At 37.8% G+C, this 25,188-nt stretch overlaps 1 protein-coding gene across 2 annotated transcripts in view; it reads right to left on the reverse strand.

Moving 5' to 3' along the window:
• Nucleotides 1–25,188, reverse strand: part of DAAM1 (dishevelled associated activator of morphogenesis 1) — a 159,610-nt gene that overhangs the window by 34,979 nt on the left and 99,443 nt on the right. For both annotated transcript variants that reach the window (XM_032235975.1, XM_032235982.1), the window contains exons 4-15: nucleotides 23,159–23,230; nucleotides 20,386–20,480; nucleotides 18,595–18,928; nucleotides 18,365–18,475; nucleotides 16,847–16,950; nucleotides 13,662–13,728; nucleotides 12,931–13,048; nucleotides 10,518–10,656; nucleotides 9,907–9,965; nucleotides 7,408–7,595; nucleotides 5,523–5,828; nucleotides 4,396–4,503 (exon numbers count right to left, since the gene is read on the reverse strand). In XM_032235975.1, the coding sequence (XP_032091866.1) occupies nucleotides 4,396–4,503; nucleotides 5,523–5,828; nucleotides 7,408–7,595; nucleotides 9,907–9,965; nucleotides 10,518–10,656; nucleotides 12,931–13,048; nucleotides 13,662–13,728; nucleotides 16,847–16,950; nucleotides 18,365–18,475; nucleotides 18,595–18,928; nucleotides 20,386–20,480; nucleotides 23,159–23,230 (1,701 nt within the window). The remainder of the gene's footprint in view (nucleotides 1–4,395; nucleotides 4,504–5,522; nucleotides 5,829–7,407; nucleotides 7,596–9,906; nucleotides 9,966–10,517; nucleotides 10,657–12,930; nucleotides 13,049–13,661; nucleotides 13,729–16,846; nucleotides 16,951–18,364; nucleotides 18,476–18,594; nucleotides 18,929–20,385; nucleotides 20,481–23,158; nucleotides 23,231–25,188) is intronic.

A 25,188-nucleotide genomic window follows, 5' to 3' on the forward strand; every position in this document is an offset into this window, starting at 1 on the left:
TCAATCTGCTAGATGTTGCTCCAAAGGAGTCATACACTATTATTTAACATTAACATCATGCTTCAACAATTTTAGGGCTATTTGCAAAAGCTTGAAAAAAATCTGATTAAACAACAATATCAAAATAAATCTAGCAAGGTCTAGATGGAAATTAGGTTGCAGCCTTTGCTATTCAGCTGCCATCAAAACAACAATATAGAAATTCTGGCAATCCCCCAAACCTTGCAGAGCATGAGAACGTAAGAATTGCCTATTGAATCAGGCCAAAACAATTTAGTCTACCATTATGCATTTAGGAAAGACACTACACTGATTCCAAGAACAGAAGTTAATCCAGACCTCCAAAATTAGATTTTTAAAAACTCTGTTAATCATTGATAATCATCAAGTATGATTTTGGTTTAACAGTGAAAAACCTAGTGGCACACATCAATTCTAGGGAAAATGGAGAAATGAAAATTCCATTTCAACAACAGCTATCTATTTTCATAATATTGTTTCACAGAAAAAAACAGAAACTAAAGTGGGTTACAGTGGTACCTTGGTACCCATCAGTGGGTATTCTGGAACATGAAACAAATACTAATATCAACCCTGAAGCTGACCTGACTGAGGCCATTTTGAGGCTTCAGTGTTGCCACAGTGGAGCTGAGGGATAGGGAGGGGGGGGGATAGAAATAGCTGGGGTTTTCAGCCAAAACAAAATACTTTCTCCTGGGAACCAAGGACATTCTCACAGGTGGTTGGAAAAAGGAGGAATGAAGTTACCAGGCAACCAGGTGATACCTTTATTGGACCATGTGACTGATTGTTTGGAGAAGGGAGAAAACTTTTACTTTTAATTAGGTGGAAACCGCGGGAACATTCAGAGTTGGTTATCACCAGCCTGTGTCAATGTGATATACTCAATAAAACTGAATTTACCTGCCTCGGAATTCTGTTTTCTATGGGTGTATTACTTGGAACCCTGACAACTAAAACCAACGAGTACCAAGAAAACCATGTGATTTACCATGTGACCCATTTCAGCCAGAAGAAATAGCGAGTGACAAGGCAGTTGACACCAGCAAGTTCTTCCTTGCACTTCAACTACTGGAAGAAAGAAGCGTGCTGGGACAAGATTTTTGCTTCGAAACATGTCAAAATACCAAATTTGACAAAAGCAGTTGAATGCTGAGGTATGACTGTAATTAAAATCTTGCTCCTTTCAATAGTGTGTGCCTCAGCTATTCCTCACGGAATGGATTGGACCTCTTCTGACAAATGACTCTGAATATCTTCTGCAAGTGAAGTTGGCTCATCTGCTTCTGAGTTTTTTTACCATTGTTAAGAAATAATATAGTTTGCTTTGGTAGAATACCTAGTCTTGTTGATGGAATAAAAAAGCCAAATATTTCTCTAGCTCCAAGATTCTATTTACATTGTTATGCCAAAGCAAACATCAAACATTTTAACTAAAGGCAAGAGAGAAAAAAGTTTGTCTTCTTATTGGACAGTCCTTCACGTATCCATTTGTTACAGAAATCGTTGCCTTACAAGTATTTCAGTTTAAATTACTGGGGAATCTAAGTTTTCAAATCAAGCTAACATATTAGCTTTCAAATCAGTAACTGCAATGCTGACTAAATTCATTGGAGATTTCATAAAATTACTACTGTTCTTTGCCTGTGAAGAGCTGCTTCAGAAACAGGAACATGCCTATGTAGAAAGTTATCAGTTGTTTGATCATATATTTCCAGGTTTCTTGAATGGAAGTGAGCCCAATTCCTGGAAATACTTATTTGCCTTATTATACTTACTACTTATTATTACTTATTATTTATTAATACTTATTAGCTTATTAGGAGCCATTGGTGGTACAGTGTTTAGAATGCAGTACTGCAGGCTAACTCATTGCTCACTAGAGGAGTTCGATTCTAAATGGCTCAAGGTTGACTCAGTCTTCCCATCCTTCCAATCCAAGATCAGTAAAATGAGGACCCAGACTGTTGGGGGCAATATGGTGATTCTGTAAACAGCTTAGAGAGGGCTGTAAATCACTATGAAGCGGTATACAAGCCTACATACTACAACTATTGCTAGTAAGGATGAGCTTCCTGAATCTTCCTATTGCAGGTAGTCCTTGATTTACAATCATTCCTTTAGCGACCATTCAATGTTACAACAGCAAGTGACTTACATCCAATCTTCATGCTTTTGACCATAGCAGCACCCCCACAGTCAAACTACCAAAATTTAGACGTTTGCATTTATGACAGTTATAACATCCTGGAGTCATGCAATCTTCATTTTTGACCTTTGGCCTCTGACAAGCAAAGTCAGTAGGGGAAATCAGGTTCATTTAATGACTGTGATTAGCAACTGCCATGATTTACTTAGCAATCATGACAAAAAAGGTTGTAAAATTGGGTGCAATTTACTGAACTGCCTTGCTAAAGTAGAGTTTAGCCTTAGATAACTTTTGACAATTGACCTTGGTCTTAAACAGACATCATCACTCCTTGAATTAATAACAGGAAGAGATAAAATCTATAGTTTCTAAAGGTTTATGAGTCAATGCTCTGCTTCCCTGGTACTTGAATTTTCAACCTTCAGGAGACCAAGAAATTATTTCAGGAGTCTAGAAAAGACTAATTACCTTTAACATTGTGTATATATATATATCCTCAACAGATCTTGCTTTACTCTATTGTCTTTTGTTAAAACTAATTTTTGCTTTCTTTACTTGTTCGATTCTAGGGAAAAAATCTCTTCAGTTCATCAGGCCAATAAATAAAAAGAGTCAATTTACACAAACATGTGCTTTGAGGAAACAACCAAGCAGCATAGTAATGTTGAAGGCATTACTAGATCTGCATTTCATGAGGCAAACATGGACTGAAATAATACTTGAAATAAGTCCTGTCAAATTGGCCAGATGAGGTCCAATTCACATTATACAGGTAGTCCTCAACTTACAACTGGTTATTTAAAGACGGTTCAAAATTACTCCAGCCTTGGAAAGAATTACTTACAACTTCTCCTCAAAGTTACAATTGTCACACCACCCTTGCTGTCACATGATCACATTTTGGGCAGTTGGCAACTTGCTTGCATTTATGACTGGTTATAGCATCCCATGGTCACTTGATTGTGATTTGCAACAGGTTTTATCACTTTCTGGCAAAAACCACCCATTGGATAAACTGGATGTGGACTTATGTTTACATAATTTGTTTAATGACCATCATAAAAATGGTCATAAAATCAAGTCGGGTTATATGCTGACTCAACTTATGGTTGCAACAACTTATAACCAAAATTCTGATTCAATTGGAGTTGTAAATTAAGGACTACCTATATAGAAAATAAATCCTGGGGATAGGCCCCCATAAACACACTGCACAAACCCTGGTCAATTACAGACTCTTGATGCCATGCTCTTTTGTGCTTATTAGATTACCTTATTGATATATAAGCCTACGTTATGTAAAGCAGGTGTGAGCCCTGAATGTCCTTTTAAGGAGAATGTTAATAATTTTCTGGACTGTAAGAAGTAGCCTCCTATAGTAACATGAATCATGCTTAACTCTGACTATGTGAAAGTAAAAGGAAAAAATTGTTGACTGCCTACAACAACATTCAAAACATGCTCATATCTATCTATCTATCTATCTATCTATCTATCTATCTATCTATCTATCTATCTATCTATCTATCTATCTATCATCTGTCTGTCTGTCTGAAATTTAAAGTTGTGGTTTCTATGTCTGAATATATGAAGAGACTTGGAAACCTGCCAAAGAAAATAAAATGTGGAAGGCAAGGAAGAGGATTGGATTAGAAAAGCAAAACTGGGACATTGGATGAAGCAGGGTGGTTGGAATCAGTCATACTTTCATTAAAATGTAATTTGCTCAGCCACCACGTTGAAAAAATCAAACTACAAAAATGAACTATCACCTTTTTTTTGAAGGACAATATCGTTATTACTCTCTTCTATTTCATATATATTATCAACATGGTTTTAAAGTCACTAAATTAGAAGTGGCTGAAAAACAGTGATTTCTTAATTGGAAAAATAAAATTATCCCTGAAGAACAAAAACTTCTAATAATGGGGGAAAAAATTCACGTGCACATCAGTGTTAGTTTTTAGCCATTCCCAGCAATTTTGTCAACATTACTCAAGCATGCTTGAATATTAAGGTTAGGGCCAACTGTCACATACAATTGGCAACACCTACATCATCAGATTATGAACCACCAATGAAAACCACCAACGTAGAAACATGCTGAGATGCATTCAATCATGTTACTTATAAAAAAAGCATTAATAAAAAAAAAATGCATTCCAATTACTGTCTAATAGACAGGGTGTTGGGTTACCTGTAGATCTTGGAAACACACACATTACCTGTTGCCTTTGGTAAGCGGAGAATGTTCTTTCAAGGTCTTCAAGGTCTAGCACCTTAAATACCTTGGCATCATCAATGCTAGTCCACACAGTACCTTCCAACTTGTTCTAGGATGGTAGGAAGAAGATGGAAGAATCATCACTGTGACTTTTTCAACATACGGCACTACGTTTCACTACATTCAAATGAAACCATATGCTATAAATAGGGCCCATATACAAATTTCTTGTACTTATTAAAAATAAATGTGAAATCACTTTGAAGTACATGCCAGGCAAATGAAATCATTCTAAATTGTAGAAAAATGCCGCACTTCCAGGATAATTAAGGACACAAAAGCAGCTTAGTTGGATCAGTTGAAGAAGGACCCCTTCATCTAGCATTAAGTTTTGAATAGGAAAAGTCACTGGAACAATGTATACGATATAAAGGCAATTAAAGTGGATGATAGGGCGTGCTATGGTCCATGGGGCTGCAAAGGATCAGTCATGACTTAGCAACCAAACAACAATGACAAAATAAAGGCCATGCTTTTTCATGTTTACTCCAAGTATAGTCAGATGGGAATTGATAATGACAATTAATAATTGATAATGGAAATCCAAGGTCAAGATAATAGAAGTCCAGCTCCAACCATTTTTTTCACTTGCACTTTAATTTTTTTTTTAAAACATGGGAATCAATTTTGGTGTGAGGGAACAGCAATAACTATAACTTAAAGTGTTTGTATGTGGAGATTCTCAATCATCCAGGTCATGGTTGTCCCAAAGGTGCTTTTCCAGAAGGCAACTGGACTTTCTTGGTTTTTTTTTTCCCCCTTGAAAAAGTTTTCGTTCTCATCCAAGAAAAAGCTCTTAAGAAAAAAACTAAGAAAGGAAGTCCAGTTACCTTTTTGGAAAAACACCTTTGAGATATTAAAAGTAGTAACATCAGTGTTTATTTCTTCTGAATTTTTTTGTCCTGCCTACTCATATTTAAATCTCCCCCCCCCCCCCGGTCATATTCTATGTTGCAGTGTGGGCCATTTGAAGGTGAGTGGGGTTCCTGGCCTGAAGACTGTGTATCCCTGCTCTACAAGTAATTCTATTCATCGATCCTTAGGAGGAGAGGGAAACAGATTCCTTACCTCAGGCAATTTGGACCAGTTGAAGGATTTGAGGGCATGTGTGGGTTGAGGGATGTTTTTCCTCTTGAGTGCTGATCCCAAAGGAGCTCCTGGAGCTGGAGTCAGGCCTCCAATTGGTGGGGGCCCTGGAGGAGGAGGTGGACCCCCAGGAGGAGGGGGTGGAGGAGGAGGTGGCAGCATTGCCCCAGGAGGAGGGGGTGGAGGAGGAACTGGCAGGAGAGCTCCTAGAGACCCTGTAGGTAATGGCCCCCCGGGGGCACCGGGTGGCAGAGGGGGTCCTCCAGGGACTGGAGCACATATTGCTCTCTGAAATAGAAAGGATAAAACATAATTACTCTAGGAATTGCAGGCAAACTCAAAGATTAAGCCAAGTGAGATGGCGTTTAGGATACCCATGATGATAATATTGTTTACGCGATATAATGCAGCTATCTATACAATTGCAAACAAATAATAATATGGAAATATTACAGTCTCTACAATCTGTACTTGGCTTGCAGTACATTTCAGCAACAGGAAAAGTAAAAGGAAAGCAAAAAGGGATGTTCCAAGTCAGGGTTTGTGTTCCATGAACTCCTGGGGCTCTGCAAGAACCTGATGGGTTCCACGAAAAAATTAAAAGAGGGGAAGGGATTTTATTTGAATACTAGCCAGGGGTGTCATAGCAATTTTTCCTACATCCAGCAGAAAAGACAGAGCATGCCAATGGTTTGCAAAAGCTCTGCCTCTTGATTTAAAGGTTCTGGGAATTTTTGTAAAAAAACTAATGGATTCTGAGGCCTGACAATGTTTGAAGCCCCCGTTTTGGCCAATCAGAAAGGAGCTGTCTCTCTTGCCCCTCCTCCTGTCATGGCCTTCTCTTTTTTTTTGCAGAAAATGCTCTATAAGGTGTGCAGTGAGAAGGCTGTTTGGAGATTAAGTGGAGGGAAAATAAATAAGTAAGTAAAAATATTGCAGAGGATGTTATTCTGTATTAACGGTTCACATTTCCAGAGGGCTGCTGAATCTCCTTAACTGGTTCATGCATTTCATTTATGAAGCAGGTCTGGGATTCATAATGTGGAAAGACGAGATCAGATTTGAGAGACCGTGCCGAGAAGAAGCTTAGCTGGTAGAACTTCTTCTCTGCCAAATAGGAGATTATTCCTGCAGGAATTCAGCTCTCGACAGTAAAACTGTTTGCCTACTCTGGTTACAAAAGCTCTTATGCACCATGGGAAAACCTGTCTCTCTGAGCGGATGAAGAACTCTTGGCTTTTACCCCTAAAATATATGGCAGTTTCAATAATCTTTCCAGTAATCCTCTTTCTAATTTGCCCAAGCCTTTTGACTGACAGCATTACTTCTAACAGACACATAGTTACAGAGGTAGGATTGAAAAATGATAGCAACTGGTTCTCTGCCCAGTTGCTGGGTGGCCATGGCCATGGTGGGCATGGCCTACTCAGACTCCTGCACCATGACTGGAGTGGGGGGGGGGTGTTTTTGCCCTCCCCAGGCTCTGGAGACTTTCCTCGAGCCTTCCTCTGGAGGCGAAAATGACTTCCTCTGGGCTCTGAAGGCCCTCCTGAGAGCGGAAACAGGTTCACTTTCGGACTTCTGGTACTTCCGGTAGGCCTGTTTCCCCCCCTTCCAGAGTCTCCACACGGGCCCTACACTTACCTGGCATGATGAACAGGCCATGTGGAGACTCCTGGGAGGGGCAGGGTGGGGTGGGCGGGATCAGCCAGTCCTTGCAACAACCAGTTTGGTGAACCGGATGTAAAATTAACATCCGGTTTGTCCAAACCGATGTGAACCGACTGAATCCCACCCCTGAGTTGTAATGTAAACAAATGGCATATTTCCCTCCAACTGCAAAAGAGAGTCTGGGGCTTGACCTCACCCTACTAAGCTCATGGATCTGTGCCGTGAGGTCTGCCACTTGCTGTTTCACTTGTTTATGCTCCGAGAGTTCTTTTTCAAGCTTTTCCTTCATCTTGTTTAAGGTCTGCATCATCTCCTCTTTCTCTTGAGTCTTGACATCACACTCTCGCTCTTTCTTTTCCAACTTCTGCTGTAGCTCATGGTGTTCTTTTAAAAAGGGAGGGAAAGATTTAAACATTTACAATTAATGCTTTTGAACGTTTGCTTGGCATGCCATGAACAAGAAAACGGACGACGTTCCCCCTGCATTGCGAATCATGGCAACTGAAGGAATAATAAACCAAGAGTAAACAACCATACTGAAAAATGTCCCTGTCCCCATCACCTAAGTTCAATAAAGCTTATTTAGTAAATTATCCAAATTTGGATAGGGAGAGCATTAACAAACCAACTACACAAAACAGAATAGTCCCCTTAAGATGCTTCCAGTGGATTTATTTTTATTAAAAACTTGGAGAAAGGCTGAAAATAATTCTATTGGAAGGCAATTGCTCATGCTTAATCCAGACTTTTCATATTAAAAAAAATCAAGTAGCAAGGGACTGGAAAATCCTTTGGGAGGAAGAGATAAAAATTCAAGAGAACCATACTGTTCTAGGTAATAACATAGTCTTATCCAATATTCCTTGTTCTTAAAAGATTCTGAAAAAAGTACTTATTGTCCATTTCCTTTCTATCCCATTAAACACATAGATAGCTGAAAACACTGCATATCTTTAGCCTGGACAAAAGAGGGCTGCCGAAAGGTAGAGGATAATTGTCTTATTTATTTAGTTATATATCTACCACTTCAGTCATACAAGGTTGTCAGGTAAAAAAAAAACTTGACAGAATGGTTCAAGGACATATAGTAGGATAATAATCAGTGGATTTAATTTACAAATAAATGAATTTAAATTAGGTTTCAAGTAAATTTTACATGTATATTGGGAAAAACTGTCCTAATACCAAAAGTTATTCTGCAGTGGAATGGGTTGCCTCAGGAGGTAGCTGTTCAATTACAAATAAAAATTAAGTGAAGCAAATCAGCAATAATTAGATTTATATCTAATTATCAATTAGTCCAAACTGACCAAATGTATGTTATTTTTATAATTATAAAAATGGATGCAAATTACATAAGTTGATGTATATAACATTAATTTATGTAAATCAGCCAGACCCCTTTGGCTGCACTGCACTTGCTCACTATTTTGAAGGGCTATTTTGTTCACTGCTTCTAAAATCTAAGATAGTCCTGATAATTTGAACCTTCACTCTATTTCCTTTCTTCTATTAGACATGCAGATTTTACTGTCCTCCACGGAAAAGAACCGTTCACAGGAAAACACAAACACAAGTCTATAGTGAAATACTATACTATTGTTCCTAAAATGTAGTCCTGTTTATTAAAAAAACTAAACCAGATTGATTACTTCCATTTCCACTCCTACTCACATAAAATATGTTTCTTTGAAAGAAAATGTAAGTTGATAATTATATAACAAATTATCTGTTTAAAATTTATAAATTAATAAAGTCTGGAAAATCCTTTATCCCCCCCTTTTTTCCTGCAAGTTTAGATTTTGTACCATTTTCTTATAGTGTTTAAAGTTAATCAGCTAACCTCTGTATTCTTGGCCCACACTTCTAAACTGATTTCAGGCTATAACCTTTTCACTTCTATGATGTCACTTCCCTTTACAACCATGGCATTCCAGACATTGCTTTAACCCAGTGTTTCTCAACGTTGGCAACTTGAAGATGTCCGGACTTCAACTCCCAGAATTCCCCAGCCAGCAAAAGCTGGCAAAAGCTGGCTGGGGAATTCTGGGAGTTGAAGTCCAGACATCTTCAAGTTGCCAAGGTTGAGAAACACTGCTTTAACCTGAGTGAACTCATATTGCTGTCATCAATTGCCACTGAAACTACAAAACCTCCAGTAAAATTTTCTTACTAAAATACAATAGCAGAGTTGGAAGGGACCTTGGAGGTCTTCTAGTCCAACCCCCTGCCTAGGCAGGAAACCCTATACCATTTCAGAACATCTTCTTAAAGACTTCCTGTGTTGGGGGATTCACAACTTCCACTGGTTCTGTCAGGAAATTTCTCCCCAGTTCTAAGTTGCTTCTCTCCTTAATTAATTTCCACCCATTGCTTCTTGTTCTACCCTCAGGTGCCTTGGAGAATAGTTCCCTCTTCTTTGTGGCAACCCCTGAGATATTGGAACACTGCTATCATGTCTCCCCTAGTCCTTCTTTTCATGAGATTAGACATACCAGTTCCTGCAACCGTTCCTCATATGTTTTAGCCTCCAGTCCCCTAATCATCTTTGTTGCTCTTCTCTGCACTCTTTCTAGAGTCTCCACATCTTTTTTACATCGTGGCAACCAAAACTGAATGCAGTATTCCAAGTGTGGCCTTCTCAGTCCTAGCAAGCTAAAGTCCTCTTAAAGTGGGGCTCTCTATTATCATTTACCTTTTCTCATTTTTTCTGCTTGTTCTTTCCATTGTTTCACTTCATTTTCATTCACCAACCTAGGGGGAAAAAGAAATTAATTTCTAATAAATATAAGTAACACATGATTAGCAAGTCCAAGACACCAAGATGAATTCTATGGAAAACCTAGAAAATTGCATCTGTTCTGATTCAATTAGTATTTAAATTTATTCAGTTTTCTTACCACGAAACAGTTTACAGTAGCAAGTCATTACATATTGCTACTTTGAATAACATTAATGAATGCTTATAAAATATTGAGTTTTTTCAAAGAGGTTCCTTTACATGCAATTTATGACGTAGAATATTCTCTAGCCTTTGCTCAGAGTACCACAATGCTATGGAATATATCAAAATATTTGTTTTGGGGTGAGGTTATTGGCAATATCGATAACTTGGTAAAACAGAAATCCTTTTTTGCATTCCAGATAATAAGAAGTTCTGTCACTATTTCCAAATTGAGCAGATTTGGAAGAACTAATTCAAAAATCAAAACAAACAAGCAGCCCACTCATATGAAAGAGAGAAGACATGCAAGATTTTTTTTTTAAAAAACCCCATTTACTGCAGAAATAAAGGAAGGCCCTTACATTCGGACAACATTTTTGATATTAAAGTTCTCCAGGGGTGTTGAGTCAGGGTCCTGCCCTTTATCATTTTGAATAACTATTTGTTGTATAATACGATCCAGCAGTAACCAGTACTGGACAGTGTTGCCGTTTCTCTTATCTAAAAGGGAGACAAAAACTGTGAATGAATGTGAAGAGTGGGAAAAGGAAGCATATGTCAATTTAAACAATCTCCATTCGCAGATGCTTTTTACAGGAAATTGTGCTTTAGTGGTGAAATAGTTGCTATAAGTTGCGGTGGAGGAGTGTCAGTGAACAACTGCTTTTCCAAACCTAGATCATTTATATATCAGAACCACATGTAAGAGATGCTCTTTCTTCCTAATAAACAGGTTATTTTATGTAATGCATACCAAAACAGGAGTAAATGAAATAGTCACTTTGCTTCTGTAACAGTTGCTTCTGTAACACTGAATTGATATCATCCCCCACCCCAGAGTGACCAAACACTCTGTTGACAGAAATAGCCAGTTGCAAATGATGTGATTTCTGTTATAAATAAAGAAGCCTCCGAAATTAATTGTTGAAGAAAAATTTGGGAAGTGTGACATGCTCTTCTATGATGACTGTATACCCAGGAACATGAATATCTTATTTTAAATGTCTTGAATACTGTGTCCCAGTATCAAAGTGTATTTATAAAACTATGTGGAGTATTTTTGAGAGAAAATAATATATTATGCAATCTAACTCATAACCTGCAAGTCCCGCTCCACCAAGAAATGGATGAATAATGCACCTGTGAAATTATGAATAAAAGCATGCAAAAGTGAATTAAAAACATTCACCCCTTTGTAACCTATGAGTCATTTCTTAATTTATATCAATATAAATATTGGAGAGTGTTCAGGATATTGCATAAATAAAGGATATAATTTGTATAATGTCACTTTTGTATGCTTTTACAAGAGGCAAATTTGATTGTAAGCATTGCAAAACAGTGTTGACGAATATGATGGAAATCATACACATTTGTTGTTCTGAAATTGGAAAATGCCCTGATAATCTTTTATAAAACAAAGTATACACTGTAGCTACTCTTGCATTTTTTGAATATAATGGCAAATTATTATTGTTAGTAAAGAAACTGGAACAACTGTAAACAAATATATTTCCCACATATTAATAGTGCAGTTCAAAATTATTCAAATAATTCCTGAAAGAAAGAGAAGAACAAAGCTCAATGCTAGAAGATAGCAATGCATTCCAAGAGATTACTGTACTCAGATATGCCTGGCAAAAATAGAATTATACAGGCATTTTCAAAGGGAAGAAATCATTGTGGGAAAGCAGAAAGTTGACAGTTGCAACAGATACTTCTCCGTATTTGATATGCAGCAAATCTTTGAAAGTTATATCGAATCAACTATGTGAAACATGTTAGGGTGCAGCCATTAAGCAAGTGCTTTTGACAGAAGGTCAAAATCTTATCCTTCAGAATGCATTTCCAGAGTGGGGAAATGCTTGTGTACATCTGTGTAGTTGAGTAACCAACAAATGTAGGGTAAATCGTGCAATAAGCATTTCTAAGCTGGATGATATGATTTTCTTGAAAGCAGTGTTTTGTCAGGACATTTATGAGCACAGCTGAGTAGATGTAATGGACACTTTGAAGATGCATGGCACAAAGAGGAAAGTATCCATGTAGATACTATATTAGCGTACAACATTTAATCAGCAATTGCATGAACTTTTTTTTTTAAAAAAAAGAAGTATGATGGCTATGTATGGGAGCCTTGCACTAAGTAGAGAAATGGACTAATTTAAGTGACCTCTTCCAATTTCATAGGATTTTATGACAATGCAAGCTAATCATGAAGAACTGGATGTTATAGAAAATTTTTCACACAGCAGATTCCTTTGCACTTACAGATCTTTTCCTCCATTTTTAACCTTTTGGTGGTATTTTCTTTTTTTAAACTATGTAAATACAATCTGTCCTTCTCAAGTCTTCTCCAGCAATATAATGAAGATTGGAAAGTTCTATTTGGTTTGAACTAAAGTTACCCTTAAAGATTTAATTCCTAGTTTACATCAGCAATTGCCCCCATGCCAATCAATCTATCACTCTTTAACATGTTCTCTCTCTCTTTCAATCTATTTATCTTTTTCTCTCTCTCCATTTCTCTATCCGTCCATCCACCCATATGTATTTCAAAATTACTAAGACGCATAGACTGCAAATCTCATTGCTTCTGAACAATAATACAATTATTATTTCTATAATAATGTACTATAATAATTTAACAGGACATGTTTAAGTTATAGCATTTCTAACCATTCAGAGGAAGCCTGCATTTCGAACCACATACTTCAATGCCAAAATATCTACTATGAATATCAATAGAATCCTAAAGTTACTTTTTGTACTCACAAGGCATTTGGAGGCAATGGTGAAGTATAGACATAAAATGCGGGTAGGCTTCTGTATGAGTCAATCTCTTTCTTGTGAGCTCAAACATCTGGGTTGCACTTTTTGTATCTATATGAACCTTTGGTTATTTGATGGGACAAAACAATTGAAGTTAAGATTAGTATTTTTATACACAATCATTCCTCCAGAGAAAGTTGTTATCTCTAATTTCTTTTTGCTTCCAATCAACTTTGAGTCAAGTTGGACTTTCTTACACATAGTGAATGTGTAGTAAGAAACGTAAAAGTGAATGAATAAAATTGGCAAAACGTCAATTTATAAAGAGGAACCTGACAATCCTTAAGATTTTGCACATATCTAAGACCTCCGAGGTCAGTCTGATCCAAAAAGTAATTATCTCTGATGTACAGGAGCAGAACATATTGTAACACCTTAAAGCATTTCAATTTTTTGAAAATCTTGCTGCTTATTGAAAAATAGCTCACAGCTATGAAAAAGAAAGGATCAGGGTGAATCATCTATTTGAAAGTTGGGCAAAGATGGAATAGGGGAGGAAGAAAAGCAATCTCCTGAAAGTTATAATTAAAATGTAACTTAATCATTTTGGGCAAGTGTTCAAGGATAACTGTAAAATGGCTGAGATATGATTCAGTTCTTAACAACGATCCTTTCTTGGCCAGAATATTTTTCTTACTCATTCCAAATGTAGCAAAATAGTAGTACATACATACCAGTTCAAATCTTTTGGCAAACTCCAACTCATCTTCATTTCGGAGCATTTCAAAAAAGTCTAAATGCCTGGAGGGAAGAGAGGAGGCAATGCCTTACTAAAGCAATTTTGCTAATAGGTTTGGCAAGAATATCCCACTACATTTAGAAGCGGCAGGACACTTAATAACCTTTCATTCAGAAGAGTTCATACAGTTAGTCCTTGGCCTACAATTATAATGAAACCCAGAATTACGGTCGTGAGTTCTGCCAGTTGTTAAGCAAGTCACCATGTGACCATGCTCAGTTTTACAACCTTTTTAATGGCAGTCATTAAGTGAATGTGGTGGTTGTCAAACGCTGCGGTTGGTAAGTAAATCCATTGTTTGCCATGAGTCTACTGTTGCTGGAAACTGGAAATAAATGGTTTCTAGCAAAAACAACAACAACAACAACACTATAAATCATTGGGCAGCGTCCATCAGTACTTTGAATCCAGGTCATAAATAGTCGACTAACTGCAGCTGTAATGCAAATGTATTCTTCCTCAACATTAGAGGGACCCATTCTTTCTCAAGTTTAAAAACAGGAAAGTAAGAAGAACCAGACACCTTCAGAAGTCCATCTATTTAGCTTATTCTCCACAATACAATAATCATTCTTTGTTTATCATCCTAGTTCTAAAGGATCTGTACAGGCACTGTTCAACTTTACAACAGTTTGTTTAGTTGACAGTTGTACGGCACTGAAAAAAGTGACTTACAACCATTTTTTTAGACTTATTACCACTGTAGTATCCCCATGGTCATGTGATTCAAATTCAAACGCTTGGCAACTGGTTCATATTTATGACCGCTGCAGTAACCCAGGGTCATGGAATCCTTTTTTGCGACCTTCTGATGAGCAAAGTCTATGGGGAAGCCAGATCCAGTTAACAACTTTGTCACTAACTGAACCACTGCGGTGATTCACTTAAGAACTGTGGCAAGAAAGGTAGTAAAATGGGACAAAATTCACTTATTGAACTTCTCACTTAGCAACAGAAATTTGAGGCTCAATTGTGGTCATAACTCAAGGACTACCTGTACTCATGTTTCAGAGAGACTCTGGAAAATTTAGTATAAACTCCCTATAAGAATATTTTCTATGGAAAAGGAAAGTATTGCCAAAGATTATACAATATTAGATAAACTTCTGATAGAGACAGAAGACAGGTTGACCAAACTGCTGTAAAGATTTTTACTGGAATATAAACTTGAGGAAGAACATGTTAAAGAAACTATGATCGCCTGGGCGAAAAAATTTGGTTATAATGTGGATTTGGCTAAATGGGAAAAACTTTGGATACTTAATCAGAAACTAACAATGGTCATGGCTTATAAAGAAAATCTGTATAAGATGTTCTACAGATGGCTCTCCAAAATGTTTAAAAATTTGGCCCCAAATTGTTGGAAGTGCAAAAAAAAAAACCAACCAGGCACTTTTTATCATATGTGGTGGACATGCAATGAGGCAAAAACATACTGGAAAATGATACAATCATGGTTGGAACAAATGGTGGGAGATCAAATTTTGTTCAAAGCAGAAATTTTTCTCCTAGGCATAATACTAGAGGGATATAAGAAAGATGCGCTTTATCTAATTATACATGTACTAGCTGTGGCGTGTATAACTTATGTGCAGCATTAGAAAAAAAGAAAATACACCACCAGAGTTAGATATACTTAGAAAAAATTTGGCTTGTGTGGAAGCAGATAGACTCACCCTTGAATTAAAAAATAAAGGGGAATCGGAATATTTTGAAGTCTGGAACAGATTCTATTATTGGTGTAAGACAAGGTGACAAGACTGGAACAAACTGTAAATAATGTGATTGGATAGAAGGACAGATAATGTATTAAGTAGGCTAACAGTTACTGGATGAGATTATTTGTATATAATGTGATTGTATGGTCACTTCGACTTTGCACTGTTTTAAATGTAAAAACAATAAATAAATAAATAAATAAATACACACACACACACACACACACACACACATACACACATATATATATATGGATGGATGGAAAAAAGAATATTTTCTATGGGTGCCAAGCATAGTGGCTGGCTCCATGGTTGGGATTTATATCAAGGGTGGATAAACTTTTGGGTGTTCTGGGATTGCACTATAAAGATGGGCAATGATGCAAGCTGTTGGAGCCACCTACAACTGGCAAGAACTTTATTTTTTTTCCTCTTAGCTTTTGAGTAAGAGTGTTTAGAATTTATTTTGGTTGTTTAAAAAATGTGACACCTATTTTGCACTCAAAATGATAAGAAAGCACAAGATAGCTAAGATGTTACAGCTGAAGGAGGTACCACTAGCTTCAAATAAAAGGCAGAGTCAAAGTCACACCTGATGGGCTTGACTGAGTTGAGAAACTGAAGGCAGTCAAGTCTAGGAGGCGTGGCTAAAGACTCTAAAATAACTCAGTCACTAGGCAGACAAACAGAAATTAAACCCATGCTTGGATTCTCCAAGCAGCGCACAGGAGAATATTAACATGATGGATTAGAGAATGGGTCATTTTAAGTGCTGAGGCAGCAATGAATTCTGAAATGGAACTGAGATGTAGTTGTTCACTGTAATTAGTTGTTCTTGATATTCTCTGCAAGCACTTAAAGCTTTCATGTTAATTTTCACTAGACTTGAATGTAACATTAAGTTAAGCATTATTTGCAAAACCTGTGTAACCATGCATGCTTCATTCTCTTCTGATGAAGCCGCAAGAAAAAAATTCAATTTCATCTTCTTGATATTTGGTTATTATTAGCATGAATTAGGCATCATGATTTAAACAAAATCCAGCCAATTGGAAAACAAACCAATAACCAAGCCTGCATAGTTTTGCTAGTTCCTTAACAAACCACAATAAGTCTGGGATGAACAAAGATAAAATTAAGCTGGCAGGAATTTTTCTACTTGTGAAGCAGTTAGAGAAGGGAGAGAAGCACTCAGGTGTGCGATTTACTGGAGCTTCAGAGGCTTCTGTGCATTAAATCCTGGCTTAGTGTCATAGAATTCCAGCTAGCTTGGAAAAATTCAAAATTTTAGAACAATTTCTTTACATTAGGATGGGTAGAAATGTTCTATCGATTTCCTTTATCACAAAATCCAGGCAGAATGGTAAGAAGAATGAAATAACATTATAAACCACATACTTACCTATCTAATGTGGAATTTTCATGTTCTCTTAACTTATCAATTACAGGCTGAATTCCAAGCATGAGGAATTCATATCTAAGGTGGAGTCTGAAGTCCAGACTTTCCTGGGAAAGAGGAAAAGAAGATGGCAATCTTTCAAAATTGTTCCTGTTATAATGATAGTACTTTTGTTTTACCATCAAAGGCTTAAAAGTTTCCCTGTTCAGTTGTGACTGACTTAAGGAGGCAGTACTCATCTCGGATTCTCAGTCGAGGGAGCCTGCGTTGTCTGAGAGAGGCTTCGATCAGTATGAAAATACTTCCCGCTGAAGTGGTACCTATTTATCTACTCGCATTTGCATACTTTCAAATTGCTAGGTTAGCTGGAGCTGGGATGAGTAACAGGTCTCCTCATGATACACAGTGTTTGGGTCTTGTACTGGGACTCTTGACTTTCTAGCTGATAAGCCGTGTTTTAACCACTAAGCCTCAGCACTGCCTTTGTTTTACCAAAGAAGTAAACAGAAAATGGGGACCTATGCAGCAGATGAACTACACTTTGTAATGGCAGTCACAAAATAGGTAGATTAGGAAACTTTCTGGAAATTGCGGAGTTACAGTAACACTGGAATAAGATAAGACAGATAAAGTATTGTAGACATCAGGATTCAGGGGGACAAGAAAACGGGGTTCATCATCTTAGGTCTTTTCACCAGCTTTTTTATTGATTCCACTGACTTGTCAAAAACAAAGCAAGCCAGGGGAGCAGAGATATACCTTATATTTCTTTCCTAGACAGCCTGAGGGTGACAATAATAAGTAGTGGGTTTATATTAGGGGAACACAAATATTCTCCTCTCTAGATATCACAGACATTAATTCCTACTGGTCTCCAACATCACCAATAGTTTAAAAAAAATCAGTGAGAGTTATCCAACATAGCTGCAGTCACTAAGTTCTTCAGACACTAAAAGAATCAAATTATGTACATAAAGAAGTTCCAGATTCACAAGGAAAACTACTTTTCCAGAATATCCATCATTAGGAGATGTACAAATTGCTCTGTCTGATATTATGATCTTGAATGTTTCTATTTGGGGGTAGGGTGAGAAGGGAGTATTTGTGTTTTAAGTAGGACAGAAAGATGCATGGGAAGCATCCTTTTATTAAAGGATAACTTGTGTTTCTGTTCTGTCCTTTCAAGAAACTGGGATGGAAAAGTCTCTGCCAAAATATTCTGATTATCCTCTCAGATATGAATGTACAAGACAATTCTTTTGCACACTTTTCACCGTTCTACCTTTCTCTTGTAAATTAAGGTGACCTAAAGTCTTTACTAATTAATGAGAGCTCTTCCATCCTACGAATACCTGTACCCTATCTCTGCCCTATGTAAACCTACTGTAAGTGTTATGGCTGCTAGTATGATGCAAGATATCCCATTTAGATGTTTTAGCTATTGTTTCTAGAATCCTTGTTCAAACATGATAGTATCCCAATCAATATTACGAAGCACCCATCTCTAGCTTCTGAACTTACCACTCCAGCTCCTTGGCTTAGAACAGCATTGATAAAAGACATAATGGCGGTCTTGAGGCTTACTTCATCTCGGTATCGTCCCGTACTTCTATCCAAATCATTTATTAATGTCTGAAAATTAGAATATTTTTATCAGTGTTATAGTGGAAAGGAGAGGAAAAAACTTTAAATGAAAATTAGAGTTGTTTTAAAATACCATTCCATTTAAAGAATAATTGGATGCTCCATACCTGAAAGCGAGTCCGTTCACTGGCATATTTTTGGTAGTGCACCATGGCCTCTAGTACCTTTTTGTGACCCCCAGGAACCAGGCACACAGCGCCCATGATTTCCAGCACCGCCACCTTAGTCTTAATGTTTTCAGTGCTCAGACTCTGAGCAATTACATTAATACTCTCTGAGTGGGCCAGGACATGGGCTCTCCCAAGAGAGTTGTTCATCAGGGCTTTGATGCACCCAATGAGAGAGGTATGGATTCGAGATTCTGAAGTCTCATAGTCCATGCTCTTCAGGAAGTTCAGAATGCATGACAAGCCATCCAGATCAATGAATCGAGTTACAAACCTATCAGGAAAGAAGGAAAGAACACAAAAGAGAAAGATCAATTTTTTTAAAGTCTAAATTTAGTTTAACTTCAGAGGATTCCTAAAGCAGTGTTTTTCAACCTTTTTTGTGCAAAGGCACACTTTTTTCATGAAAAAAATCACGAGGCACACCACCATTAGAAAATGTTAAAAAAATTTAACTGTGCCTATATTGACTATATATAAAGTAATTTTCCCACGGCACACCTTACACTATGTCACGGCACACTAGTGTGCCGCGGCACAGTGGTTGAAAAACACTGTCCTAAAGAACAGATTAAAATAATATCTCAGCGTAAGGATAATAGATTTCATTACCCATAAATAGATATGATAGCTGTGGTGGCACAATGCAGTATTGCAGGCTAATTCTGCTGACTGCCAGGAGTTCGATCCTTACCGGCTCAAGGTTGACTCAGCCTTCTATCCTTCCGAGGTTGGTAAAATAAAGACCCAGATTGTTGGGGGCAATAGGCTGACTCTGTAAACTGCTTAAACAGAGCTGCAAAGCACTGTGAAGCGATATATACTGCAATGGTGGGTTCCGGATCCCGTTGCAACCGATACGGTACAATGGGGCTGGGCGTCCACCACATGAACGTGCGCAGTGCACGTGCACACACACGCAGCGCGAACATGCATACTTACTGCCCGTGACGCTCCAGCTGCTCGGTGGAGCATTGCACAGGGGCCATTCGCTCCATGCACAGAAGCCCTGAAAACCTCAAATACCGGTAAGGAGCGCAGGTGGGTCCTTCAGGGCACCGTACTGGAATGGCACCTCATGCTCCCGGCAGGCACCAGTACACCCATACTGGGGAATACTGGTTGTAACCCACCACTGATATACTGGTAAATGCTATTGCAATATTCTGGGGACATTGTTAGAAAAAGAAAGCAATCAGATTCAAGATTGACTCGACCCTGTTTTTAGCTTGCGACAGAAAAATTTCTGAACATTTCACACTTTCTAAGACTGAGTATTCAATGTCTAAACAGCCTGATCACTGCTAAGAGGTGCAGAAGGTATTTATAAGAAAGATGGTTATTCGATGGTAGAATAAACATTGCAGCATCACCATCTGATGGAAAAAAATTACTATGAACCTTCTCCACTTGTCCGTGGGTAGAATTTGAATCTCCATTCTGTAAAACAATTTTTAATGCTGTAAAAGGCCTATTTAAAATAATACTGTCTAAATCCAAGACTTTCCTATCACTGGCAGGATAGCATTAGCACTAGCCAAGCGGTATGATTTCTATAATGCTGAAACGATGGCTCTGTAATTTGATTGATTGCAACATCCCTAGATCTCAGGGTGGGGGAATTTTTATTGGAAGATGGGGCATGTGATTACTTTAAGAATCTTTATACTAAAGAGCAAAAGTTAAAGAATTTAGTAATCTAGCAGCAAGAGCAACCAAAAAGCAACTTGCCTCATAGGTTTGGTCCTTAGTGCTGTTTTCAAACTCTCTATGGTTTTGTTTCGTTCCTCTTCATCTTCTTTTTCCAAAGCGATCAATGACTTTCTCTGCACAAATTGAGAAAATTAGTAGCAGCCACCTCTTCAATATAGTTTATTTACCTACTATACTTTCCACAAATAATTTGTGTTGAAAGTGCTTGTCAGTCAGCAACAATGCAATAGAAAACTGGTCACAATGAACCCATTTACCACCACAGTACAGCATCCAGACCCCCCAAATTGACCTCTTCAGAATATTCCTCATAAAGGTTTATGGCCCTGGACTATGCAGGAAGAAGCAGTCAAGATCTGACAAAGGACATGAAATATCTCTTTACAAATACCGTAGGTTTAGTAGAAACATTTTAATATTTTATTTCTGTTTTTCCTTTTCATATCCTATTTTCTTTATTTCTCTAGAATAAGATAAACTAAAAATGGTTCTTCTGATCTTCAGAATGGCTATCAGAAGCCCCTTCTGCAGGGCTTTGAATCACAATAAGTAGAGTCCCCTCTTGGATAAACTATATGATTTAATTCTGATCAGAATTTTATAGTTTGATCTTTTAATGGTAGGTGCTCTCTTCTGAGCAACTAATTTTTATCCCCCCCCAAAATGCTGGGATGAGTCATGGACTTTCTTTATTCATTGTCCTGTTCAAGAGTGTGGGTCTGGTTTTGCTCAAATGCATAGCAAGCCTAGTTTTCCAGCTTATTCTTCTTGATGCAGTACTGTAGCAGACTCGATTTAGTTTTAAAATGCCAGCAAGAGAGATGTTTCAACCATTTGATGATAATAAAATTTAAAACATATACATACTTTATTCTTATTTCCATTAAAACTGTTTTTGAGTTGGTGATGCAGTTGGGCTGTCACTGAGATGTTAAAAGAGGAAGCTGTGCCACAGAAGTATTTAACCAATGCTGCACATGCGCTTCTGGGTTGAAAGGATTAGCTAGTGACATCACCATTGCCCTGGGGATGCCCGGTTGGGGGCTCCTTTTATGTCTCTGGCATGAGCTGGAGCGAAAGACAGGACCTCAATCCCACCCCATGTCAGCTCTCAGGGTCTCAAACGTGAGCTTGCAAACCTCCAACCCAGCGTCCTAACTCCTCAAGCCACAAAGCTCCTATTTAACCAATGATGCCATTCTTTTATGCCAGCAACTTATTGGTAAAATTCAACAGGGGAAGATTTTATTTAATGACAACTTTAGAGAGCAATAGTGCCACACTGAATACTTGCAAGGCATATATTAATTATCCCAACTCAATATCACTCATATCTGAGAAACATAAATGTCCAATTATCTCCAAAATGCTTGACTTTACCATGGAGAAATACCCCCACACATATTCTCAACATAACCACAATATGAAATTCACAACTGCTGAATAGATTCTACTGCATTCAGAAAGAAGACCTCTGCAGTTCTCTATACAAATTCCAGGTGCTTTATTAAGTGCTCACTTCTATTGCATGACTGGGTAACATTCAACAGTCAGTAAATTAGTTTCCTTAAAGTTGATGAGAGTCTCTTTAATCAGTCTTTAATAAGTCTCTTTCCCCTCCCATTGACAAACATAACTGGTCTTTTGCTGCTCTGACAATTGGAAGGTGAACCAATCTTGAACTTTTCAACAAAACCTTCATCTTTTTTTGTTTTTGTTTAAAAGCGTTTGGCTTCTAATGGTAATTTTCCCAAGCCAAAACTAATGTCTCCCTGCATCACTCAGTACAGGAAAGGCCTTATATATGTAGATTAATTTTCTCAAAAGCACAATATATGTCAGAAGACCTGTGAAGAGATCGAAGGGTGACTTTACACAAAATGTAGCAAAAACATTGAAGCAGAGTCGTACATACAAGTTAATGGACAAACTTAATGAGTCACACATTAGTGGTTCAACAAAAGCATACTATGGGCATTTTTGCTTTTGAAGAATCAAGTAATACACACTTTTAAAATGAACTCATTTCTAGCCCTTCTGAATAGCTACTGCAACCTTGAAATCATATTTATGGCAGCTGAAGATCAAAAGGCAGCTGTAAGCAATGCTTCAGTGCCATAAATGGTTCATGATCTTTCCCCCCAAAATATGAATAATAAATATTGTAAAATAATGCATAATATTTATCGATTCTTTAAAATTAAGATTTAAAAATGCTTTTACTACAGAATTGAACAGAACAGAAGAGAATAACAGAGTTGGAAGGGACGTTGGAGGTTTCTAGTCCAACCCCCTGCTTAGACAGGAAAACCTACAACACTTCAGGCAAATGATTGTCCAATCTCTTCTTAAAAACTTCCAGTGTTCGAGCATTTACAAGTTCTTAAGGCAAGTTGTTCAACTGATTAATTGTCTAACTGTCAGGAAATTTCTCCTTAGTTCTAAGTTGCTTCTCTCCTTGATTATTTTCCACCCATTGGTTCTTGTCCTTCCCTCAGGTGCTTTGGAGAATAGTTTGACTCCCTCTTCTTTGTGGCAGGCCTTGAGATATTGGATCACTGCTATCATATCACTCCCAGTCCTTCTTTTCATCAAACTAGACATACCCAGTTCCAGCAACTGTTCTTTATATGTTTTAGCCTCCAGCCCCCTAATCATCTTTATTGCTCTTCTCTGCACTCTTTCTAGAGACTCAACATCTTTTTTACATCGTGGCAAACAAAAGTTAGAGCTGTGTTCTTAATTCTCAGATCTTTTCTTTTTAGACATGACAATAGATAATTCCACTTACAGCAGCCATGGAATTAAGCTGATCAATGTAAAATTCAGGCCAGCTCGTGGCCCCTTTATTTTCTTCTTGGTCCTGAAATAAGCAAGTGAAAGAATAATGTTAGAATATTTGTTTCTTTGCTGCTTATATACAATAGCTATAAATGCAAAGTACCTTATTCCAAATGGCTAAATGTCACTCCATAGACTAAATAAATTATTTTTATAAGCTGATCCCATTTTTTTTGACTTACTAATAAATGTTATCAACTGGAAATTGTGACATATAATAATTTGATAGCAGTGTTAAATGAAAAGAAATAATGGTTTTCGATAGGCTTCATTCATTTTTGGGGTATGGATTAAAATAAGTGCCTCAATGAAAAGACAGAAGGGGTCATATTCTGCTTTCCCTGGTAATGTCATTCTATTAATAATGTACTGTATTCTCTACAGTCATTCAACAAATTGGTTTTAAAAGCTGCAACCACAAAAAGATACATCCCTGGCTTTTGGGGGGGGGGGGGCTACATTTTTGTTCAAAACAGCGATCATTTTTCCTTGTCCCCATTTCTGCCTTCTCTGCAATTGCTGCTGCCTTTGTAACTGAGCCTTCTTAGGGGGCTTATCTTCTCTCCCCCCCCCCAAAAAAATCCCTTTCTCCACCTGATGCTCTCGGTCAGGACTGAAATTCCGAGTCAAAGAGCTTTAATTTAAATCCAAATGCAGACTAAATAGGCACGGGGCACATGGCTCAGGATTTGCTAAAGGATTAAATGAGTAAAATTGTCCTGGTACTGTAAATGATCAATTCCCAGTGATAATTTTTGCCTCTTTGAGCTCAGAAAAGTTTGAATGACTAGGATTAAGAATCTTGTAAAATAATCTTAAATCCCTTCTAAGAACAGGGGCATTAAAAAGAGGATGAGAGCAATCTGAGGGAAGCCTATACCACACAGAAGTGCAAACCTTAAAAATAAAAGACCTCAAGGAAGCACAACAAGCACAACTGGTGTGCAGCTTAACAATGACTGTCTAGGCTCTGTTGTCAGAGAACATTGTCTATTGGAAAAGAAAACAGAAAATGAAATCAGATGGAGGACTGAATGGGCAGCTGAGCCCCCTCCCTCCCTCCCTCCCTCCCACAAGAAGAGCAATGGCTAGTTGGCACTCTGGCTGCTAAAAGTAACAAGTACAGGCAGACCTCAATTTATAACAGTTCATTTACTGGCAGTTCAAAGTTACAACAGCACTGCAAATGACCATTTTTCACACGTAAATTACGATCATTGAAGCATTCCCATGGTCACATGACCAAATTTTGGATGCTTGGCTGTAATTAGGATGGTTGCAGTGTCCTGGGATTGTATTTTCAACTTTTGTGACCTTCTGACAAACAAAAGTCATTGAGGAACCCAGATTCACTTAACAACAGTGTTACTAACTTAGCAACTGCAATGATTCGCTTAACAACTGTGGCAAGAAAGGTCGTAAAACGGGGCAAAATTCACTTAATAAATGTCTCAGTTAATAACATACGTTTTGGGCCTAATTGTGGTTGTAAGTCAAGGATTACCTATATAGCCAAAACTTTTGTTGCAGTAGCACCAACTTGTCCACACAGCTTTTATTGACCATAGAAAAGAAGGAAATCTTGTGCCCTCCATGCTGTCAGATACTCAAAAGTCTCACAACATCTTTAAAAAAATCACAGGATATCTAGGAACTGCCTGGTTGATCAGCTGGAACCACTGAATCCTTCCCAACTCAGGAAGCTGCCACCTACTTAGTTAAACCAACTTACTAGTATTTCAAGCCAAAGGACTGAACCAGTGACTTTCTATACACCAACATGCTCTCTTCCGCTTCCTTCCAGGTTGGTAATACCCTTAAAAGGGACGCAATGGCTCAATGGGTAAGACACTGAGTTTGTCGATCAGAAAGGTTGGCCGTTCAGTGTTTCGAATCCCTAGTGCCGTGTAGCAGAGTGAGCTCCTGTTATTTCTCCCAGCTTCTGCCAACTTAGCAGTTTGAAAGCATGTAAAAATGCAA

This window comes from Thamnophis elegans, chromosome 1 (assembly GCF_009769535.1).
Source record: "Thamnophis elegans isolate rThaEle1 chromosome 1, rThaEle1.pri, whole genome shotgun sequence".
NCBI classification, from domain to species: domain Eukaryota; kingdom Metazoa; phylum Chordata; class Lepidosauria; order Squamata; family Colubridae; genus Thamnophis; species Thamnophis elegans.